This window comes from Camarhynchus parvulus, chromosome 8 (assembly GCF_901933205.1).
Source record: "Camarhynchus parvulus chromosome 8, STF_HiC, whole genome shotgun sequence".
NCBI lineage: Eukaryota > Metazoa > Chordata > Aves > Passeriformes > Thraupidae > Camarhynchus > Camarhynchus parvulus.
Window position 1 is genome coordinate 21,466,959 of NC_044578.1, and position 25,141 is coordinate 21,492,099.

Sequence of the window (25,141 nt, forward strand, 5' to 3'; positions counted from 1 at the left end):
AGGCTGTCTGCACGGGCACGGGGCCTCAGGGTTGCTCCCCGAGTAACAAGAACTGTTCCCAGTGGATGCCGGTGAGGCTCTCCCAGGCATCACCCTCAGTTCCAGGCCCGTGGCAGGGCTGTGGATGAGGATCTGTGCCCTGAGATGCCTCCCCAGGCTAGAGCCATCGCGCAGCAGGGCTTTGATTGACCACAAAGATTACTTTTTTAATATATTAAAGACAATTACAAAACCTAATGTCTCCTATACTGCAAACTGTTTAGCTGCCACATCCCTACTTGTGCTCCACCTGGTCTTGCCAGGAGCAGCTGTTCTCATAGTGGCCAGCTAATGGGAGATAACCAGTAAGCTTTTTCACAATGGGAGTTCATTCTGATATTAAACAGCAAAAAGAAATTACATTAAACAGCAAAAAGAAATTACATGGGCATAGTGCAATCTTAGTAATTTTCAGAGTACTTTCTGATTAGTGAAAATAATTTTATAATTTTGCCTCCTGAAAAACCACAGGTTTTTTGAGTGGTGTGATCAATCTTTTGAGTTACAGCAATTCTTAATTATGTCTGTAAAGAATCCGCATTGTCTAGCAGCTCTATCCTACTGTGGCTTTAACAAATATCAATTCCAAATTTCTTGAGCACTGTAAAAATGTTTCTGCATCTAATACTCAGCATCTGTCTAGGAAACATATCAATCAATCATATGATCACAAACAGCTGTTGCATTAGACTTTTAATCAGCCATGATTTTCAAAGGAGACAAAGAATGTTGGATGCAGTGATGGAAAGTTATTGCAGAGAATGCCCTACTTGGGAACTAAAAATCCAGTCTCAGGGACTCAGAGCTATACTAAGCATTGCAAAAGCTCTTCCTGCATACAGACAGTAGAGTTATCTGATAGAAATTGGAATGAACTACTATTACACAATGCACATACAAGCTAAAGTATAAAAGCTGCTCCGGGCGGGTATTTTGTTATTATATGTAAAAGGTATGTATCACCAGCTTGCACAAATTACAAAGAATAAAGTTGTTGCTCAGCAGTCATAGTTTCATAAATCTCATTAATGAGGGGTTCTGAAGCCCTGTTGGAGATATGTTGTATCTCTTTGCTTAGAAATCATTGATGTCCAAAAATGGCCAAATTCTCCTCTCAGTAATGTTAGTGTAAATCTGCATTAGCTCTGTTGGATTCAGGAGGTATTACAGGGTAGCTCCTGACTCATTTTCAATAGAATATGCCAGTATGAAATAGTAACATGGCTAACTCTGTGTTATCCATCTGACACAGAACCACAAGACTGAAGAAAATAAAGGCTACTTCTAGAATTGCTTTGGGGTTTTTGTTTGGGTGTTTTGGTTTTTTAATCCCTAACTCCTGGCATTCAACCACTATAAATAGCTTCATGAAGTACTAGAAAGGATATATAATGCAATCCCTTTAAAATACTTTTAAGTTCAGAGCCGTAAGGCATTCTAAACACATCCACACTGGGAACATCAGGCATGGTGTTTGCTCCACAGGCATCCTGCATAAGCTTTCCTAGTCTTTGACTTGATCCTGCCTCACCTCCTGACCCCTGCCTGACTTAGATTTTGCCTGCTGATGCCCTTTTTTGCTGAGAAACAGGAGCTGGGTGTCCTGGCATCCCTCTCCTGGACTGCCTGTGCCTGCACAGAGGGGATTGTTGCAAAGGCTGGAGCAGCTGCTTGGGAGCTGTTGTCTCTGAGTGAGGGAGAAACCCTGGAGCTAAGGTCCATGGGCAAACACTCAGCAGACATCATGTCAATCAGCAAGTGATGCAAAATTCCTGGCAATAGTCAAGAGCTCCAACTTCTGTCAAAGACCTGTACTTTTGCCTTCCTTCCTCATAGGCAGGTGAGGGCTTTCCTTCATTTTGGGCAGTCCAGGCTGCTTGAGGGAGCTCACAGCAGACGTTTCTTTGCCTGCCTTTTGCCTCCTTCTCCAGCTGCTCATTCTTGCTGTGCCCAAAGCAGTTCAGGGTCAAAACACCCTGAACAGCATTTTTTGACAAAAGCTTCTGTGAGATGGGCAGTGCAGACCCATCATACAATTGTATCCTGCAGCAAAAACATAAGTTTACTCTGTCACACTATGATTTGTGGATCCATCTAAAAGAATAGCTATGGGACCATGAGGTTCTGCAAGCCTGACATTGAAACCAGAAACAGTCACCCATGACAAATGTTATGTAGAAAGTATACAAGAGGAAAGAGTGGGAACCAGAAGTCTTCTCCTGTCTATCTTCCTGAGACAACGTTAGCAAATTCTTTTTAAGTGGTCAGAGACATATGTGCAGTGGGTTGACTCTGAGCACCAGGTGCCCACCAGTGCCACTCAGTCACTCTTCTCCTCAGCTGGGCAGGGCAGAGAAAATGTAATGAAAGTCTCCTGGGTTGAGATAGGACAGAGATCACACAGCAGTGAGCACTGTGACAGGCAGAACAGACTCAACTTGGAGAAATTAAATTCTTAGTAATCAAACTGGAGTAGGATAAGGAGAAATCTTAAAACGGCTTTCCCTCGGCCCTTCCTTATTCCCTTCACTCCTGATTTCTCTACCTCCTCCCTGCCAGCAGTGCAGGGTGATGGGGAACAGAGGCTGCTTTCAGTTCATGGCACGTTGTCTTGGCTCCTACATGCTCCTCAGGGGAGGACTCCTCACACTCTTCCCCTGCACCAGTGTGGGTCCTTCTATGGGATGCAGTCCCTTGGGAACAGGCTGCTCCACCATGGGCCCCAGGGGGCTCAAAACTCCTGTCAGCAAACCTGCTTCAGTGCGGGCTTCTCTCCCCATGGGGCCACTGGTCCTGCCAGGAGCCTGTTTCTATGAGAGCACAGCCTCTTTTGGGCATCCATGTGCTCTGTGTGAGCTCCTCCATGGGCTGCAGGTGGATCTCTGCCCCTGATGGACCTCCCTGGGCTGCAGGGGCACAGCTGCCTCACCATGGGCTGCAGGGGAATCTGCTCCAGTGCCTGGGGCACCTCCTGCCCCTCCTTCCTCACTGACCTTGGTGTCTGCAGAGCTGCTTCTGTCACATGTTCTCACTCCTTTTTCCCCTCTCCATATGCAACTGCAGTGTTTCCCTCCCATTTCCAAATACATTATCCCAGAGGCACTGCCACTGTTGGTGGGCTTGGCCTCAGCCAGCAGCAGATCCATCTTGGAGGTGGCTGTCATTGGCTCCAGAGAAGCTTCCAGCACCTTCTCAGGTAATATACCCCCAAAACACTGCCCCACGCTCCCCCTACCAACCAATGCAACACAGTGGATTGTAATTTAATTTCTGATGCTGTCTCTGCCCCAGAAAAAAACACAGATACAGGTGCCATAGATTCCTTCATATTGCAAACAATCATGTGAAAGAGAGATGGAAAACCCATGGGAATTAATGTTCATATGTCCTTCAAAGATTTTTCCTAAATAAGGTGCATTTCCAAACAGTTCCCAGACACAATGTTAATTAACATTGTAAATCAGACACATAAAATAAATGAAATAATAAATTAATAAAACCCATATGATTACATAAGCATGGAGTACAGAATGATTGCTTAAAAAAAGCAATAACAAAAAAGCCCACCAGCATTTCTTCAAGCCTGATTACCATGGAGCTGACATTACCTGCTCTCTTTGCTGGCAGAGTTCTGCTACCAGCACCAGTGATTGACAGAGTGCTTTCTAGAAAAAACACTTCATGCATTTCAGATGTGGTCTGGAGACTTCCATTTTCGAAGTCTGAGTTGCACCATTTTCACCTGCCTTGATGCCCTGCTTTGTGAACAGGTCAGCTCTTTATAATTACCATGAAAACACTTTAATGTACCAGAAAATGTTTTTCACTATTCAGCATCATGAATCAGTCTCACATCTTTGGATGCCATAAGTACAGCTAGGAGTGGGGTTGCTTGTTGAAAAGAAAGTAGCCAAACTAAGTGTCACTTTAAGCTTTTCATGATAAATATTGCCAATAATAAGCCAATAGGTAAAATAAACACCCTTGAACCCTGTCTCAATGTTTAGCATCAAACGTTTTACCTTTTCTCTTCCACCCTTACTAAAGGTTCAGCAAGATGAAAGGACTGAATGCCCTTTACTAGCAAGATACTTAGAAGTTATTAAAATACACAAATAGCTGTTTTCCTTCATGTCATGTGCTTAAATGTTCTACCACTGCAGATCATTGGCTACTAACTATAAGAAGAGATTAGTGAAGTTGAAGACCTTTAAATTCTTTAAAGTCATGCTTAATTCCCATTTCTGCTCCTCAAAGCAGCCCTACTGAAATAGAAAAGTAGTTTGCTCAGGCATCAGTCACATTCAGGAAATAAAATTCTGTCAAGTCTTTGGCACCTTTGCAGTACAAAAATGGGTCCATAAATTAAAAGAAATGTAGCACTCAGAAAATAAAAATGGTAAGAGAGCATGTGTACTTTTTTCCCAGGGAAATTATAATTATTCTAAAACATATCAAAAGAAAAGCAAAGAAAGGATGATAGGAATTGCCATAACAAACAAGATCCAAGATCTAGTGTCAAAGACAAATGCTTGACACAGAAAGCTAAAAGTTCTGCAGTAGGATAGTGTGAGGTGGTCTTTCCACTTTCATCATTCCTGGTTCTTTTTCTTAAATCAAATCACTTGATTTGGACCCCATCATGCCATTTATGTGTTCCCTGCCAATGGCCATTCCTCTGCATGTGTATCCTGAATGTTCTTCACTTCTACCTGCTGTTACCACTTCCAGCTAAGCCTCCATATTCAGCAAGAAATTAGCAGTGCTTTTATAGCTGCTAGTACTCACTAATAGTCATCTTGGAAATTTGTTACACCTGGGTTGCCAACACTATGAAACACATGTCTCTGACAGCCTCTTAATTCAGGCGTGTTCTCAAGAGAAGCATGTTCCAACAGATCTTTCCCTCTCCACGGTTACTGCCTGCCCACATTAATGATATGAATCAGCACTCCTGTTAACATGTCCCCCCATTAGTGCTGCTCCTCATAAAAATGTTTGGGTTGTTCTTTTTCTGGGTTGTTCTTTTTTTTTTTCCTTTAGGTAACACTGAATTTTTACAGCACATTTTTCCACAGAAAACTGCAGACAGTATCTTCTCCTTTCTGAGCTACCTAAATCTTACCTTGTATTTCTCCAGGGATTCATAGTTGAGATCTTCAGTCTTGGATTTTTATTCCATTAACTGAATTGAAACAGACATGTAAATTTAATGGATAGCTCTGAAAGCCCTAATTCCTATTCTGTACCCACTCTGCCAAACTACAGCAGCATCTGGCCCTGAGCACTTTGCACTTTGTAATGCAGCAGCAGCAGCTGTGTGTGGTATATAGCTATACAGAAATCTCACCTGTGAACACACAGACTTTGTTGTAGGATCAAGCAGTAACTGTACAGTGTGAAGGATGCAGTCAGAGATTAGCCTACCAGAGCAATGCCTCTCTCCTGATCCCATCAGTTATAGGTATTTATGTGTATATAAAATACTTTCTCGTACTCACATTTTTGTCCTGCTTCCTCTTTGATTGTCACAAAACAAGCCACATAACAGTGTGGGGTTTTTTTCTAAAATGCTTGCTTGTTCCCCAGGTACTGAAGATAACTTCACAGTCTTTCAATGTTTTTTATCTTAACACTTACCCTTGGTTCAAAGTATTATATTCCTCACTTTCCAAATAGCCTTTCTGTCTTATTTCCCAGTGACTTGCCCAGAATCACAGCAAAGACAAGGGCAGAGGAAGGAGCTGAGTCCTCCACCAGTGTTCCCTGGGGAGCAGATAACTCTCCAGGTCAGCCCTTGCTCATAGCTGGGGTTACTGTGCCTGGCAATAACAGCTCATATACACAGGAACCCCATTAGATGAAAGGCTCACGTTACCTGGAAAGGTCTTAACATCAGATTAGGTTCCCAAATTCCTTTCTCCTGGAAGCAAATGAATGTGACTTTATATCCTTAACTATTACTTAGCTGTGTAGACTTCAGGAATAAAATATAGACATACTATTTGCCAAACCTTAATTTAAAGGGTTCTACTAAGTAAAATTGAATTATTATAGATTAGTGAGTGCACAGATTAATCTTAGAGATCTCTGATACTTTAATGTGTATCTATATGTTCCTACTTCTACTTCCATTCCTAATAGATGTACTTGCATATGAGATGGGAAAAGGAACTGCTTTACTACAACTTAACCTTTTTTGTTGAATTCATAGAGAATGGTTTTTCAAGCAGGATACTCAGACTCCTCCCTCTCTTGAATCTTCACCAAAAAGGAAAAGCATAGGAGCAAACCTGTTTTAGATACAGCCTTCTGCATATGTCATTGAGACAACTGATCTAATAAACAGTGTGATCTGGCACCATTTATGTCAGTACAATTTTCTCAGCACTGACAGCACTTCCGTATTGCTCCAAATAAACTGGCTCAGGTACCAGGCTCTATAGCTGCTCTGTCTGTGCAGTCTGCTCAGGCAAAATCTGTCCTGCCTCTCAGCCAGGCTAATTAATTCTGATGAGACTGCTGGAATAGCATTGCTGCGCTGCATCTGATTCCTGAGCTCCAAGTGCACCGGCTCGGCATTGGCTGGGGAGCCCCTGTGCTGTGCTCCACTGCAGGACTGTCAGAGGCTGCATCTCACATTTCACATACAATGTACTCAGCCTCTTAACAGCATTCAAGATTTTTGGCATTTTTGCTCGAGCTAGATGGGAAATAAAAAGAAACTGCAGATCAGTGGGTGACTCATCGCTTCCCCTTTCCTCTGAAAGAGTTGACACCAGGTACATCCAGGAGGCCATGAAGGGTTTGGCACCAACACTGTGTTCTCCTCATCCATGCCAACAAAGATTTAATAAATATTTATTTATGTTAAAAATTTGCTTTAGTAGTACAATCTTGATATTTTTTTAAATTTGGGGGAAAATGTTAGTGAAGTTTAGCGCTCATAAAAATGAAAGATTAACCCTGGCCAGAACAAGGCTTGGTGCAAGTGGATCCTGTGTAAACTCCCACACGTCTCTGTCAACGTGCCTCAGCCAGGAGCAGCAGTGAAACGTGGCTACTGTCCCAGTGCTCAACCTCTCCCGAGGGGAGAAAGCCAAATCCGCTGAAAAGCTCACTGGTTCGCTTGATTGCAAATAGGTTTCAAGCCCACCAGAACAGCACATTTAATTACACTTGCCTGGTTTTGACAGTGTAACAGGTACTTGTGTGTCCTCCAACTACACTCATGTAATTGTCTCTCTCCAGAAATAAACCATGAGGCGCCAGAAGTTGTATCTCTGATGGTGGAGTTCGGGATTTTTTAAATTACGTGCTAATTTTTAGTCTACTGGTCTCAATCCTGATGTAACAGAAGCCAGTTCTAAGAGCAAATTCAGGTTGCTTCTTGCTTTGATCTTTTACAGGCACAAAAAATAATCCCTAGGAACAACTAATGCAGAGGAAGAGAGCACTGAAAAAGAGACAAATGTATGGCTCTGAAAAGCAGCATAAGCAGGTCAATAGGAATTTCCCACTGGCTGTTCAAATTGCATGTCTGTTTGCCAGGTAACCAGGGCTAACCACATTGAGTTTCCCCCACTGTGTACTGCTGGCAAGCAATCTTATCACTGAACCAAATTAGCAGGAAAACATATTCTTAGATTGCCATTGGCCAAGGACCAATTTAACAGTGGGCTCCAGGTAAAACTTGAAACAGATTAATATTTTTACTTTTTTTTTCCCTTAAAGAAGCAGAACATGAATGTTAACAGAGTCCACTACAAGTATACCCAGATCTGTTCTCCACTTACAGGGCAGCAGAATCCAAGAAGTGAATTGTTTCAAGACAAGTAGTGCGCCAAATGCACATTTTTATGTGGATGACCTGTTTTCCCCTTAGTTTTGGGGAGAAGAAAGAGCTTATTAAAGAAGGAAAACTTTCAGCTTAGAGGCAGTATTTGTGAGTATCAGTTTCTCTGGTACTGGGGAGAAAAATATGTTGAATATAATCTATTCATACTTGCTTCTCTTATTCAAATCCCAACTTACTGAACAGCAAAATCGTTGGAAATGATCCCACTAATTTCAGTTGATATAGGACAGAGTCCTGGCTCAGAAGAATGCTGTGATCATATTGACATCACTGGACACTTCTAAGCAATATTGCAAAAGCAGTTTGCCCATGGAACTGCTTTCCCCATGCTCACAATGTGCTTTATGGAGCAAAAACCCACACTGGGAAAACGCAGAGAAGGCTATAACTCAGGGAATTGCTTACGCATTATCCTGTTGGGTCAAAAATTTTGTTTTTCAAGAGAATGTGAAATGCATTGGGTTTAAAAAGCTCTCACTTATATAACAGTTGCCAAAGGGCAGCCTATTCATTAGCCAAGATATAAAAGTAAAAAGGCTGCTCCAAGGCCTTGAGGCAGCACAGTTTCTTGAGCTGTGCTTCGTAACAGCTGCCCTCCACAGTCTGGTTAACGTCATCTAAAATGCTCTTTAACAGAGGACTAGGATGACACACTTACTGTCACAGCATCCCCTCTTTGGACAGAAAGAAACATCTTCTCTTTCCAGAGCTCTCCTTTCCAGTGCTGAACTCTGACATACTGGGTTTGTCCTTTACCTCAAAGTATTCACAGCAGGAAAATTTGCTCTTTTCTTCTTTAATATAACCTTCTGCTCTCCTTAGTCCTTGATAAACAATGGATGCTCAGATATTTATTGTAGCACGTACTGCTGGCCCTGCACAGTTCAGTCCTCTATGAAGAGGCTGCTTTGATCTTTTGAGGATCAGGGGCAGCCTTGCAGAGTATTTATGCTGGAGTTTTACAGGACAGCAAGTAGGGAGCCAGCTTGAGGGAGCAAAGGGAGAGTGTGTTCCTTCCTATCAGATGATTTTATTAATTTGCTATAAAAATAATTAGTGCACACTGCATTTTTGCCTTAAATGCTGATAAAAAATTATATAATTGGCTAAAAAAAAGAGAACTCTTCCTCTCTAAATCTGGTGTGTCTTTTTTCCAATCTAGAAGTCCAGCAGACTAGCTGGACACCTGCATTTATTTCTTGCATACAGCCTGCTACCCTGCCACGGAGACATATCCTGTTCTCATTCCTGGGCTGGGTTATCCAGGCTACCTACTAACTGGCCTTTACATGTGATCTCAGCTTGTGAACCACTTCAGAGGAGCCATCAGCACGCAGTTGTAGCTGTTCAGAGCAGTTACCATCACATGGTCACTCGGTTGTGTTTGTGATGTCTCTCAGCCAAGAGTGTCAGGTTGCAGGGGAAAGTACTGGCTGGGATGTCTACTGTAGATCAAGGTCTTGCCAAGGAAACCTGAATAAACCTTATAAAAATATTCTCTCCTTCCTATTTATCTTAGATTTCTGAAGTTTTAACTACTTAATTTATCAAACTTGATTTATTTAAGTATTTACCTTGGATGCTGTTATACTTGATGGTTTTAAGCAAAGAAATAACTGATTCATAATGACACTTGGATGCAAAAACTTGCAGCAGGAATTAAACTAAACAAACTCCTGATTTATTTATATTTTTAGCTACTAGCAAAAGCTTAAATAGAGTGCTAGATGCAATTAAAAAAAAATGCAATGCAGAAAAGAACCAAAGCAAAACAAAAAATCCACAAACAGACAGAAGACCATCCCCACCTGCTCCATCAACCACTCTGGAGGAGAAAAGGGAGAAGAGATTGAACTGGCTGCTAATGGCATTCATCTGATGCCTCCAGAGCATTTCTTTGTGAGTGTGGGGCCACCTCAGTTCAAGCTGCCTTTCTCCTTCTCCCACAGTGCCTCCTGCCAGGAGCATCCTGCCATGCAGCTGGCACCACTGCTGGCCTCAGGACGGCTCTGCTTCCATTTGAGGAAGCTGCTCACTAGGAGGAGGTGCCTACAGGAAGGCTGTGGAATGTATGCCCCAAAAATGACATTTACAAGTACAAACAACCTTGTAAATGAGTCCTGATGTCCTCAAAACCAAACTATATTCATGGTGCTCAGCTGCTGACAAGCAGTTTGATTTTCAGAGCTATTGCCATGACAGCAGAACAGACTTTTCCTGTATGAACAGGGCTGAGACCATGATTTCACACATGTTGTCAGTTCATAGCTATGCCTCCCAACTCTGTATTAGACTAGAACAGCAGCCTCGGCTTCAAGGCCTTTAAAACTCAAAACAGATTAAGACCAAAATTTACTGTAGCCCAGACTTAACCACCTACTTGTAGTGTAGCCTGTCATGAGTTGTGATGTTGTCTGGGTACATATTTCTGTTGGGACAAGAAACCTTTTCTCCCTGTCTGGGTATAATGAGGAAAAAAAGACAAGTAACTCATATCCCCACTCTCCCATCTGTTAAAACCAAAAAAGGGGGAAACAGCTGTCTTGGAAAACAGCAGCATTTATAAAGCACATTATATAGCTTTGTGCTTCAACAGAAGATAAGAAAATGAGATAAGGTGCTTTTTAATGCATTTCTGTGCAACAGTGCACCGCTCATGACTTTAGAATTTTGAATTAGGAATTGAAAATTAGCAAGCCTGAAGCTAAAACCCCATCAGAAAGCTGTTCCTGCATGATGGAAATGTAGAGAACAAGATATCTACTTTGTGGCTATTTCTTTCCTATCTTGTATGAAACAAACTTTCAGAATAAAACCTCAGCTGACCAGATGATAGAGAGGCAGAAGATGTAGATGTAGATTTGTGTAGAAACGGGTCTTCAATGAAAATATGATGAGCATCATATCTGTAAGCCAATCAATTCAGTTGACTTGCTTCTTTCTCACCTCTACCTGCACAGGTAATCCCAAACTAATATTTTTTCTCAATAAAATTTGGAGTTTAAGTCCAAATATTAAGTTGGTATCTGTGGCATTGGTTTTACATGAATCAGTAGTTTTTCTGTCATCTACACATACAAGACCTAAAATATCTGCATTTTTCTCTGAAGCAGTAAAGCAGGGCCCATGGAATTGTGCACCATGCTACAACTGAGGCTGGTCACTGTCCCAGCCCTGCTCTGCTCAGCCTGCTCGAACACACCGAGACCGTGTCCATGTCCAGGGGCTGGCCCTCTCCTGCTTTGCCCTCGAGCTGGGCTCTGCTTCCCTGGCAGGGCAGAGAGCTCTTGCTGCTCCCTGCCACCCAGGATGGGGGAAAAGGGACAGGGAGCATGGGGACAGGGCTGGGCTGGAGATGGAAACAGAAGGCTGCTGTGGAAAACAGATAGCTCTTCAAGTCAGTGAAATACTGGAGCTTCCAAATCAGAAGAAAACCTAGAAAGCTGATACAATTATTCAGATGGGAAGAGATCACAATTCAGTAACTGAGCAAAAGCTACAGAAGGAAGAGTCTTCAACAAATTGGACTGTGAAGACAAGAGCAGCGCTGTCTGTGAGGGGGCTGTGAGCCTTGTCTGCCCTGCACTGCCACAGAAAGTCCTTCTGTGAGTGGAGCACAGCAAGGTGTTATTTGATAGTGAAAATGCCTTGCTCTCTTTGAAACAAGACATAACTCTTTGTGGAATAATTTACTAACGCCATTTAAGAAATTGAATTCCTGTTCTGTGAGAATTTTATTTATGCTAAATCAATATATGAAGTCAGAATTTCATTTTATTGCTGCATAGAAATTATATTAAGAAAGCAGCCTAGAAAAAGGAAACACTTAATGGTACTGAACTGTTTTAGTCTTGAAGTGGTACCAGTGACATAATGATGTATTAAAAATAATATATTTAAGTATTTCAGAAAATAGCAGGAGTAAAAGGAACTATAGTCCTAAACATAGAACAAGATATTGTTATTCTCAAAATGACATATTAACATTACAAAAATAGGATTAAAATTATTCATTATCCTTCAAGAAAAAATATTCAAAATTGACATTTCTTACCAAATGTCTGCATTTGGCAAGAACATTGTCTTCCAGTGGTAACTTTCTGTTGTCATTTTTTTACCATTTTTCTCTGCAGCTGAAGAACATGCACACTGACTTCTATTGTAATATCAGGAGAGCCAATGTATTTGGTAGCCTCTGATGCCAGTGCTGATTTAGTCTGTGACAACAGGAGTGCTCTGTAGCCATGCAGTCTCCTCCGCCTCACCTTTAATTTACTTTTTTGCAAATTCATCTCTGAAAACCAGCTTATAAAGACTAGCAGCTGCACTGCCCCACAAAAAAAAAAGTTAGTACAGGATCACCATATCATCCATGTTTCTCCAATTTTCCTTCCTTTAAGCCAAGCAGCTGCCAAATCAGCAGCTCATGGATTTCTGGCTGGGGATGGAATCTCACACTTGAGGCAATGAGCGATGCACACACACACACACACCGACACACCACACACACATGCACACCCTCTGTGTCTGAAATGGAGCTTGGTCCTGGGGAGACACAAGCTCTGCAGTGCTGCATAAACAAATGCCATCTTCATTACCTCAAATGGCTCCATGTTACTGAAATGGAGCAAGCTAGATGCACTGCAGGAGTGCAAGTGAGCAGAAGGCATTTGAAGAGTTTCAGCACAGCCTGCCGGGAAGCTCTGAAAATACACAAGGGTTGGCCCAAGGACTCTGTGGAGCACTGACATGTGTGAGCTCTGACTCCCAGCTGACTGCCAGGCAAGGTCAGGGTATCGGGGGGTTCATCTCCAAAAGCAAAAATTTGAGTCTGAGTGCTGAAACTGATCCAAAATAAACTTCCTTTTATTTTTCCCTCTGCGTGTGAGACAGTCACACTTATGGCTATGTTAGTACTGCCTGCCAGGGCACTACACAGATGTGGGATTGAAGAGACACCCAGCTGCAAAAAGATCTATGCCTATTCCTCTGAAAAAGATTTATTATCTTAATTTTAGAAAGTTTAGCAACGTTATGCATTGCTGATGCTGGCAATTCTGAGTCTGAGGACATAACTATTTAAAGCAAAAAATATTTAAAGCTATATTTTACTATAATTTGTAGTAAGTATGCTTCCTAAATAATTTTTTATCACTATAAAGAAGATCTTCGAGCATCAACTTGCACATTACTTTTGGAATCAGGTTCCTTCCTTTTGCATTGAAAAAACAGATTGACTTAGGCTTTTGTATAAAATATTCTCTGTTGCCATACCTTCCAAATAATTGGATTATATTTATTCAAAGACTTGAGTTTTTCTGAAGCAGAGCCGATGTACCTAGAAATGTTCTGTATTCTGTAACTGAAACGCCGTTTCTTCCGTTGTAGTTCTCCCTAGTCCAAAACCAGCACATTGGTCCTTGGCAAACAGTTGCTTTACATATGGAAAAATAGCTGTGGTACAGCTGTGTAGAGCCCTCAAGGAGTTTCTGATTTTCTTTTACAGGCAATCTGTAGAATGTACCATGTCAGAAAAAACCCTGGGCCTTTACAAAAGTAAGATTCCTTGTCAAAGAGATAAGCATTGGTGCTGGAGAGTTTTTCTGAGGAATGTCAAATATACAACTTGCTTAATGAAACACCTGTCTGGAGGCACCACTCACTTTACTTTCTTTGCTATGTCACACAAACAAACAGCTCACGATGGCAGGATTTTTCTTCCCTTTGTAACTCTTAGCTTCAGCACTTTCTGTGGCTCAGACCCACTACCCAGCACAGTTTGTGCCTCTCACACCAGATTATTCCACCCAGCTCTCCTGGCCTGCAGCAAAGCCCAGAACACACTGCCCGCCTCACTCCCCCAGCAGCCCTCCTGCACAGGGAGTGGCCTCGGGGTAACGCGGAGCGCAGGGCTGGGACAGGTGGGGACCCTCCGGGCCTGCCCCGACCCTCGGCTCCTGCGTGTGGCCACCGGCTGTGCCCAGCCCATCCGCCGGGGGCAAAGGGCAGAACGCCCTCCCTTTGCCAGTGGGAGTGAGCTCAGTGTCACCGGAGCGTGTGCTGCGGCAGCCCCAGCGGGCTCAAAGTGGAGAGAGCGGGTTTGTGGACACTGTGTGGGGGAAAGGAGCAGGCGCAAACATTCCCTTAGGAGCATCAGTCCAGCACTGGCAGCTGGGCTGTGGGAGAGCAGCAGGGCTTCTGCCCTCTCTCGGAACCCTGACTGCCAGGGCTCTGTGTGCTCGCCCTGTTTTGTGTTGCATCATAATCTACAGCCTCTGAAAAGGTTTTAATATAACGGCCTTGTTCATTCCAAGCACGAGAAACAGAAAAAACTAAACAAAAGCACACACACTTCACTCCTCATTGCAGTTACCTGACTGAGCAGAATCTTGCGTAGACTCTGAGGTCCTTCCTCTCCCCCATCTTCCCACACTGGATTCCACTAACACAGCACTGCAATTTTTACATACCCACCTTTATGTCAGCATCTACTCAGAAAATTGTGGGAGCAATGTAGTCCCTCTGGTCACATAAGCACTTGATTACCTTTATTTGTTGCTCAAAGTCCACTGTCAGCTCATCTGTTGCTTAGCTGTTTTTATCGTGGACTTCAATTTTAAGCCATTCTCCAAGAGGGGTTTGCTCAGCTTGAGGCAGTGGTCAGCACATTTTCTGTGGTTTAGCTGTACTTCATGAGATAAACATTTTTCATCTTACTTTGAGACTGTTTCTCAACTTTCAGGCTATGCAAAGCCAGTGTGCCACACTATTGTTCTTGCCCTGACAGAGCCAAAGCAGTTCCTAGCAAAGCCTTCTAGCTCACAGTTTGTGTCTCACCTGTAAAATGTTTTACCACGTTCCTGGGGAATGTGAGATTTATCCTACAAGTGAATCAGCCAAGTGACTGTGCAGCATCCAGCATAAGGACCATCTTCTGCAAGCTCTGTGTCACCCCCTCATGGATGTTCAGGAAACAAAGGACAATAAAGAAGGCAAAAAAGCATCCCTGGCACACAAATGGAGAGTTCCTGCAAGCAATCAGAACTTCTAAACTGTGTTAAGACAGGCTCCTTCAATCATTGAACTGGGATTTAATGAGGTTTAATTCTACAATATGTTCTTTAATTTGAAAATAATTAAAAGCCAAGAGCTCAGTTTACCTCCTTGTGACTGTAAGGAACTTTACTGCAAAAGTGGTTCACGCTAGGCATGTGAGGGCAGTTTCAATGTAAAGCTCCATTTCTCTAATAATGAAGACATGCATGGAGGAAAATTTAAGGATTTCTCTTTCAAAGTACATGCACAAATCAAGAGTTAACTTGGCATTCTTCTCTTTTAATAAATACCAGCAAAAGAACATTGAAATCATTCTAGAAAATAGTTAAACAAATCATAATCACACAAGGTTTTCACAGTCTAGGTGCTGCAGGAGCCTAATAAATATAGGAATCTTTTTTCAAGGAACTGAAGTATATGATTGCCCTCAGATTTAAAACAAGAAACATTTGGTGTAATTTTGACTTGGGAAACACTTTCAGTTATTTTTAAAAGTGTGACTAGTTTCTGTCTTCACAGCCTTACATTAGACAGCAGCACTTAGTTTTTCTAGGTGAAAGAGAGGTTTTACAGTTGCCAAATCTTAAGCAAAGGAAAATAAATTTATTGTTCTCTGACATGCAATGAACACCAGTGAACTAATCTGCATCCAAGGGTCTTTATACTTTTGATCTTCAAGGTATGCTAAATTTACAATTTTATTTTTAGCTCCTCTAAAACTAGCCAACAGATTTTGGGCCTACAATATCTTTTAGATTATCGTCCCATGTAGTCCCTAGAGCTTTCCTTCCACACATGACCCCTTCAGCTTTGCTAGTTTATCACCCAAGACAACTCCTTGCTGAAGAGGGAGTTCAGCTGACAGCCAAGGGGAATCCCCCTGCTCTGTGTCTGCTTGCTGCCACTTTCTGAAGCAAAACTGCCAGCAAGCACTTGTCTGAGCTGATAATTGTGAACGATATATTTGATCTAGGCTAACAGCACAATTAAATCAGGGCTTTAACCAAGTGTGACTGTACATGTTGTTTAGACAGATCTCTAAGTAATTTCAATTACGTTTTGTAATGAGAAATTAGGAATGAGCAGTGATAAACTTGGAGCAATGAATCTGTTGTGTGACTGTTTCTTTGATGGCTTCAAGCAAAGTAAAATGAAGCCTCTTTCCTCTGTTCTGAAAGAGTTGTGACACTTACCTGGGTACACACACAGTTTTAGAAGAATTAAATGATGTGTTTTCCTACTGACATCTGTAAATTTTATCCACGTATGGGACAGCACAAGATTTTATACATTTAGAAGTAAATGATCAGTTTGCATAGTACTAAAGAGTAAAATAATTTTCATCTTGTCAACTATTAATTACCTTTTTTATTTGTGTTGAAAACAGTAGGCTAAAATCCAGCAAGAAATAGAAAAAATATCAAAATTGTAACATACAAAACGTCATTCTGAAAAAAAAAATATATCCTGTACCAATTAAAATCTACAGGTAAAATTATCAAAGTATTTTCCAATTCTGAAAAGAGGTTGGAGGCATTCATGGAAGTAATCCTTTAAATAAATGTAAGCATAAGAAATAGATATGCAGCACTCAGTATTTTAAGCTCTAAGAGTAAACAGGATGTGTTTTCCACCAGAACTGTTTCAATAATCAAATGCCAATCTCCAAACTCCTACAGGAGTATCAGATTAATATATGTGGAGCAATAAGGACACCTTGAGGACACTTAGAAAAATGCAAAAATTTCAATTCTGCATTAATATGGGAGGACTTAAACATCCTTTGTAAGTTGGAATTCCTTGGAATTGCCACATGATGTAAATTATAAGCTCCTAAAACTGTTTGGCAAACTCCCACAAGTCCCAAGAGTATTATTAATGCTCCCATTAGTCCTGAAACACTAGAATATATGCTTACCTACAGGTTCACTTACTTGCTAGTAGTTTTGAGGATAGACCTGTTCTTGCAACTCAATAATCTTGTTCCGAGTTGCTTTTTTCCTTGTTACAGAAATAAAAAATTTTGCTTCGCTCTCCTCAGCATAGTATTACACTGTACATGTTTTTAAAAGGCAAAGTATAAAAATAGGGAAGCTTTCTGAAGAAGTACTAAAGGCAAATCTACACAAAAATTAAAATTCCACAGTTCTTTGTCACTCTCTGCAAGTTTCAAGTATTCGTTTAAATTTGTACCTTTCAAACACCAAAAATAACTACAATTAAAAAAAAAAAGTGGGAAGAAGAAGAAATCTTATACCTCCCATCTTGCTTAAGATTTTTTGCAGGCAAAAAAGCACTTCTTTTAGTCTAGCTCTAAGTTAGAACTGCAGTTGTGGGGCCATTTGTAGAGCTTTCTGTTCCCTTAGTGCTATCTGCAGCCTTAGAACCACCACATATTTCAGGTGGTTCAATTTCCTCTGGCCGTGGTGGGGCAAGATCAGTTGTGATCAAATCAGTTTCCTGATCTGATTTTCCTACTTCACTGCAAAATTCAACTTTATCTTCCTGCTGGCTGTTCTTCTTTATTTGTCCATTCTGTGCAGGGTAGGTACTGGCAATGGTGTCATACAGAAATTGGTATTGTTCCTTAAAAATAAAGACAAGAGGTTAGTGTTAATGGAATGCTCTGAGTCCAAGAATTAATCCTTTCTTTCTTTTTTCTCTTACATTTTAGAAACGTAGCATGCAGTTGGACAAGCAAGACTGCATATGAAGCACTTCCACAGTTTTTGGCATAGAGAGTGTTGCTCCTATGGTTTATTCTGACTTCATGTGTAGATAACATCTCTGAAACTGTCTGCATCAGATATTCCAAGCTGTCACTCAGTGCCCTTTTGGTTCATAAAATACTAAAAATGTGGTTTTTAGAGTACCTAAGTTGCAAACAACATGTATTATACTGAGTCTGGAAGGTCATGTAATAACCTGCCCATACTGATGACACCAAGGTCCGGTTTGTGGTAACTGCACAGTGTGTGCCACAGTTCCTCTGGAGTGACTAAACAAAACAGTCAGTGGCTGCCAGACTGCACATGGAGTTCATCTCCCAGCTGCAGAAGGGACACTGCATGTACATCATGAACCACCTGCAGGAACAGCAATTTATGCCATTTGTAATTTGATACTGTACCCCCTTTGCCAAAGGCAGTACAGAACTGCAGCTCTGCATATCTCAGACTCCTTCATTCCTATCAGCAAGCGCCACTGCCCAAATGGTGGAATGTGAATGTTCTGATTAGAATCAGTGCTCCCTATACAGAAATTATGCCCAAGGTTATGGGGATATTAGTGATCGTGGTAAGTAATCTCTTTTCTTATTCTATTAATTAATAAGATTTACTTACCAAGGTGGAGACCATTCCCAGCCTGGTGCGACGAAGTGATTTTACTACTTGGAAAACATCTATTACTTCTTCTGTTTCTGCACTTTCCAAAAGGGTCATTAAAGCACAAAATACACCAGTCTGCTGTGATCCATCACTAGAAGATGATGCAAAATATACATGTAAATTAACAAAGTAAAATCAGAAGTCTTCTGACTAAATGTTAGATATATTTTTAAAACTTTCTACTGAATTATATTTCCAAAGCATTTTTTACTGGACTGAAATTGTCACAAGTATACCTGTAGGATTCACACAGGACATAGTTTATCCCTGAAGTACCACTTAAGGGAAGAGGGAAATACAAAATTTGAGACTTACAGTCTCAACTATTGTTAGTAGGATTATCTTCTGGTTTAGATGGGATGCAAGGCTATTCCTGGAAATGGTCCTAGAAAAGTGCACTTGTATCCTGAAGTGAGAGATGATCCTAAAAACTCTACTGGATATTCACTAGTGCATCCTGCAAGTGCACTCTCATCTAGCATTTCCCCACAAAATAGGTGCACCAGCCAAGAGGAGCTGCTCATAGCACCTGCTCTGTGCCCACACTTGCCCAAGAAAAGTGTGCTTTCTTTTCATCACTACAATCCAAAAGGCCAAGCTTGAGCAATCCAAGGAATTTTCTTGGTCTCCAGACACACAGAAAGGCTTGTGAGAAAAGGTAGGCATCCCAAAATGATGGTTGCTATGTATATCCAGAACTTAGAGCTAGATGAATGTGTGTGCTGAATTCAGACCCACCAGCAGTGGACAAGCAGTGGGACACTGCGGGCTCTCCTGTTGTCCTCAGTGACTGGTCTGGCTGGAAGTTTTTGTTTAATGTTGAGAATCATGCTGACTAAATCTTTAGGGGTTTCTGGAACATCACAGCCACTCCATTGATGGTACTGATACTGATACACCTTCTGAGTTTCTTTTGTCTGCAAAACAGCAGTGGAGATGTGGTTATTGTTCAGGATAAAATACAGATCCACACAGTAACTCTATTGTTGCTGATTAACAAAGGAAGAATTATATTCCTGAGGAACTGCAGGGTGATAGTTCTGCCTCATGAATATGAGGTAGGTAGACATCCAAGCTTTGTTCAAAGTACAAAAGACAGCTGATCTCCTGAGACTCCCCTACCACCATCTCAGCAACTCACTAAATAGAAAACTTGAGATAATTTATAGCATTTCTCATGATTGACTGTTGGTCTGGAAGAGAAAAATATTTCCATTTCTCAGAGCAGGAATTCTTAGAACTGCAGTAGGAACTGTTTCTTCTCTTTCTTGAGGCTAAGTTTATAAATTTAGTTTTAAATTTAAAAACTCCTTGAAAACTACATTTCAGAATTTGCAAAGAAACTTTCACCTTCAGATGTGCAACATCAAATGCACGTATGGTATAGTTAGGACCAGAGCTGACATCTGCCATTTGAACTTCTATGCCACCATATGTTTGCTTTCCTTCTCCCCAGTACTGTGCACAGAGTTCCTAAAATGGATAAAAGTACAAGTCAGTGATTAGCACTTAAATTCTTTTTTACTTTGCATTCCACGTGCACCTAGAGACTGTACTGACTTTAAAGCAGTTCCATGGCATTTTAAAATATGGCATTTTAAAATATCATACACTTTTACCTGAAAAATTCATTAGAAAGTAAGTTAAGTAGGTAAATGATAGGGTAGAATATACTGGAAATGCAAATTCCTTATCCTATGGAAAACATTTGAGCAAGGGAATGAAAGAGTGCAATGCAGTGTTTTGTTTGCATGTAGAGGATATTCAGTGTGTCAGTGTGCAGACAATGCCCTCACCTGATCTCCCTCCTTCAGCTCTGTCAGCATAACAATGACTTTGACTTTTCTTTGGAACACCATTTGCCAGAAGTCAGAGATAGTTTCCTGCAGTGGTCCCTGTGTTGCAATCATGGCTTTTGGACCCCAGTAACCCTATAAAAGAAATAATTGTTTTCTTCAATTCATTTGAAATGTGATTGTCAAACAATACAACTCATCATTTAAGAAATACCCCGTGAAATAAATTAATGCTGTTTGTTTATAGGGAAAACATGCCTTTCACAGTAGGCATGGGTCTTACAGGAATTCTACTACCCAAGTGACACTAACCTCAGTCCTCCTAAGAATATCACTTCAGACTGACAACAAGATATATTGATGCTGCAGTGGCTGAAATTTCACCCTGCCTTTTTTTGAAAAGCATATTTTGAAGGGGTAAAACATTCTGTTTTACACATCCATTTGATTTTACCACTAAGAAATTGTGTTTATATCACACAAAGTTAGTGCACCAGTCACACTGAGATTCCTAAAAGTAAAGCAACATTTACCCTGAATAGGTGTCCTAACTGTGCAGCATTTCAAAGGATTCAGATAAATGGAACTTAGCTAGTAATTCCATTAAAATCAGTTACTTTATTTACGGCCAATAATTGTTATTCTTTGGATATATAATGACACCAAAAAATTGTTGGCTCCAATTTTCACTGGTAGGGTTTGGTCCATGTGAATAACTATAGTCACATTTCACTAACAGGGACAATATTAATCTGGTTCCACCTGTAGACAGATGCCCACTAATGGAAATGTATGTTATCATGAGGCCGGCTGAAGGCTAATGGTTTTAAACATAGATGGATTTGCCAATTAGCCATCAGTTCCATCTCCCTTATTCAACTGAATTCTTTTCTGTTGTGATGCCAACAAGAGAATAAGAGTTTGAGCTCAAAGCTTGTGAAATGCCTATAGTGGATCCTCTCAATACATACAGTTATGAAGGAAGCATTGATGTATTTGCTGGATTCCTCACAGTCGCTGTCCTCATCCGAGGACTCATCTGAATCATGCTCAGCCTCCTTACTGCAATCTTCTTCGTGCCTGATGGGCACCCGGTTAAAGTCATCTGTGTGAGACAAAGTGTCACCGGTTAAAGTCATCTGTGTGAGACAAAGTGTCACCGGTTAAAGTCATCTGTGTAAGACAAAGTGTCACTGTCACAGCACATGCTGTGGGTACGGCATTTGTGGGGGCCAGGGAATAGAAAAGACCAGTCCTTTCACAATTGACTGCAGAACCAAGGCCACCTTGTTTGAAATAAACATTCTCAATAACTCACACCGTAAAAACTCATCTCTTCTTTTTTAATCACTCTAAGAAGTTTAGAATTTTACAGTGTTCAGAAAACTAATCAAATACTACTCTATAAAGTGATATGCTCATTTTTTCAAAATTTTTCTAATAGAAGAAAATAGATAAATTAGGCAATGGAAAATACTTACAAGGAATTATGTTGGCATTCCTATTTTTGCTTTTATTTTCATCCCGATTCCCAATGTTCTGTGTTCGCCACCCCTTATAGGAAGGCAATCGCTGAAGAAAGAGGATATTTGATATTATACTTGATTAAAATGGTTCTTGACATCATTGTCTCCTCAGGACTCTCACACCCAGTCTTCATCTTGCAGTGCCTCTCTCCTTACTTTAGTTCTTTAAACTTTGGTAACATCTGAACTACCATTTAAAAATGCCTGCTACATCATGTACAATGGCACAGGAAATCATGAACACACACACAAGTAATCATTCTGTGAGCTCCATCCTTCTTAAAAATATTAACACCAAAGCAGAAATAAAACTTCATTAGCATATAGCTTTTTTCATGAAGGAAAGAAACTTTCTGTGCTAGAGAAATAAAATAGCACCTAAATTATTTATTACCTGAGGTATCTCTCTAGCTCATGACTATTGTGCAAGGCAATTTTTAACATAAGTGGGAAGGAAGGGCAACTGGAAGGCAAAGCTTATTTACCTGGAACTCTGCCTCCAGCAGAGAAGGCTCACTTGGGTGGTCTTTTCTTTTCAGATTGTTAAGGGAGGAATGCAGTTCTGAGAGACTGATCTCTGTTTCTCCATACTGATTGTATTCCACCAGTGCTTGATGAATAAGGATGTACTGTGACTGGTGTTTCCCATTTGAAGAGTTTACACATGAAGTTATTAAAGACCAAAAAAAAAATATATATCACTTTTTAAAATCATTATTAAAAGCTATTACTCCTGTGATAATATCATAAGTGTTATTAATATTCAGCATATTAAACAGATATCAAATTCAAGTGTTAAAACTTTAAAATGCTGAAATAAATTAAAAACATGCAATGCATCAGTCCATAACTTTTGTTGTACTCAACTCATATGAAAATTGCACTGGGGCAGATGTATTTTAGAATTTTTAAAATCCAGTTTGACTCTGTAAGCTCAGTTTTGCATTTATGAATTGTATGCCAAAAAGCTGTTCTCCTTGGCTTCCTCATCTAAAGTCTGAACTTAAAAAGTTGAAGTTCCTAAAATCGAAAAATTATGTTGGAAGATTTTTTCCCCTCTTAATACTTCTCAGAGCTATATTTTCTAAGAACAGCTTCAACTGAACTGAGCAATGCATTTGTGAGAAATACTGCTGAAGCCCTAGAACAGGAGAGTGGTGACAGGAGTTGCAGGGAGATACCTCTACTTGGACCATGAGGCATCGCTGCCGACGCAGTTTCACGATGTATCCATAAACATCCACTCTGCCCTCTGCGTCCAGCCCCTCCAGCATGGCATCGATCCCGATGTATGTCCCCGTGCGCCCAACGCCGGCACTGCCGTGCACACAGGGACTTGGTTATCCACAGGCAATGCCATTGATTGGCAACACAAACAATCATGAGGTTGCATTAATATCTTTTAATGAAAGCAAGGCCAACATGGCCAAATATGGTGCTTATAGCCAGAGCAGCCCAACATTGATCTGACTGTTTTTCAATTCAGGTTTTATCAACCTGAATTTCTTTCATATCCATCAGAAAACAGGCCTTGTGTATCTTTTGCTGCCTCATTTTCAAGTGTTTATGCCACAAAATCTGGGATCAGACAAAGACTTTTGCCGGATCCCTGTTATAAACAGCTTCATTTCAATCATTTAACATTACCAAATTTTTGAAAGAATAATATCTATTTACCTGCAATGAACCACGATTGGACCACTAAAAAAGTTGCTGAGGGCGTTAACTCTGCGTCGGAGTTTGAGAAGGAGATGTGGATCCTCAGGGACTCCATGATCTGGCCAGCTTGTGAATTGGATATGAGTGACATCTCTTCCAGCTGTCCTTTCTCTTCCCTAGAAAAGTGAAGTATGGTCTCTTATATATATCAATCTATATACACATTAGTATGTGTATACAGATGTAGACAGAAGTCAAAGTGATTAGATTAAAGCCCAAAGTACGTGAGTCTTGAGTGGACTTTGGTATGTTGCTGCTAGACTAAAAGAGAGGACATAAATTTTGATAACCATGATTATAAAACTAAATTAGAAAAACCCCTCAATGACATTCCTTTACTGGCCAAGATTTCATATGCCTGTACAGGCATTTTTCCATTAATTAACCTCAAAATTCTTACTCATAGTTGAGTTATCCAGTTGTGGCAGAGCTATTCATATAGTTGTTTGCCATTGTTTCAGTAATTATACATCACTATTCTACCAGAACTGCAGAAGTCTCCACTTTCTTGCCATGGACCACTCTTCAATTCCCCAACCAATATCCATTTTATCTTTATTGATATGATGTCAGCTAAACAAAGAGCAGACAGTTCTAAAAATATCAGCCCTCAACCTGCTGCAATCCCTGATTTCTAATGTCACATTCCTTAAGGGACAGAGCAATGCCTTTGTAAATAGGTAATTTTTAACATCCTGATCTGCTCACTGACCACACAAAGTTACAGCTTTCTTTTAATCAGACCACTTCCTGAGTAAATTCTAATGCAATATGAGATAACAGAATAGGAATTTCCACCTGTAATCATGAATCAAGCTGGGCGGATTCTACTGCTTTGCTGAAGATCTGCTGGCAGATTTACTCTTTGAGGCTGAATGCTTTTAGCTATGATTTAGGCACCATTTATTATCATTGAAATTTTTTTGCAAAGGGCCTGAGCTGAGCATTTAGCCTTTGATGGCAAATTTTGTTTTCAATTACACACAGGGCAAATAATGTGACTTCAGATGTGTGAAAGAGAGCAATTAACCAGCCTTAATGACTTACACATTTTGAAATGGTGATTTTAAAACACTTATATTTATAAACACACTTGAGATTACCAGAATTTATGATTGTCCCACTGTACAATTATCAGAAGGGTAAGTAATGGTTACCAATGAGTTGCACAGATTTTAGTTGCAGAGGGTTATGATGAGATACACACAAAGCAGCAAATTTTTTGTGTTAGAAAACAAACTAAATATATAAAGACACTGCAGTGTATATATTAATTTTTTTACCACTTAGCAGCATATTAATAGTATAATCCTAAATGTAAGTTCCAGAGGATTAAGGAAAAATACCTTTTGAAGTTGGGAAATACATATCTCACTCATATTTCTTGCAAGAAATTACACCTACATCTAAGTTTTCCCTTAAGCTATATGATGCTTAAGAAAGACAGCAGAGCATCTTCCATTGAGAGCTGACTCTTCTCTCTTAAAATACAGACTCCAAATCAACACTCTAGTCAGTCTCACACTTTTGAATCTACTTACATTTGTGATGTGCAGTTTCTGAATGACATAGTCTGGACATGTTTTACTTTCATAGATCTTCACAATGATGTCCCCATACGTTGCAGTCCCGTTCTCCATTGATGGCCAGTACTGGGCACATTTGTTCTGTGAAGAGATAAGTTAAGTAAGTGATGTGATGTGGTGATGGGGCAGAGAACTGAGAGCTAGAAAAAAGCCTAATTTTAATAGATGGCAA

The 25,141-nt window shown here is 40.6% G+C and overlaps 1 protein-coding gene across 3 annotated transcripts in view; it reads right to left on the reverse strand.

Annotated features, from left to right (window-relative positions):
* Positions 1-16,400: 16,400 nt before the first annotated feature.
* Positions 16,401-25,141, reverse strand: part of PTPRC (protein tyrosine phosphatase receptor type C) — an 86,953-nt gene continuing 78,212 nt past the window's right edge. For all 3 annotated transcript variants that reach the window (XM_030953891.1, XM_030953889.1, XM_030953890.1), the window contains 11 exons: positions 24,925-25,050; positions 23,342-23,499; positions 22,846-22,981; positions 22,150-22,299; positions 21,620-21,710; positions 21,110-21,243; positions 20,139-20,273; positions 19,693-19,815; positions 19,081-19,259; positions 18,298-18,433; positions 16,401-17,539 (listed from right to left, as the gene is read on the reverse strand). In XM_030953891.1, the coding sequence (XP_030809751.1) occupies positions 17,267-17,539; positions 18,298-18,433; positions 19,081-19,259; positions 19,693-19,815; positions 20,139-20,273; positions 21,110-21,243; positions 21,620-21,710; positions 22,150-22,299; positions 22,846-22,981; positions 23,342-23,499; positions 24,925-25,050 (1,641 nt within the window). In that variant the 3' untranslated portion in view covers positions 16,401-17,266. The remainder of the gene's footprint in view (positions 17,540-18,297; positions 18,434-19,080; positions 19,260-19,692; positions 19,816-20,138; positions 20,274-21,109; positions 21,244-21,619; positions 21,711-22,149; positions 22,300-22,845; positions 22,982-23,341; positions 23,500-24,924; positions 25,051-25,141) is intronic.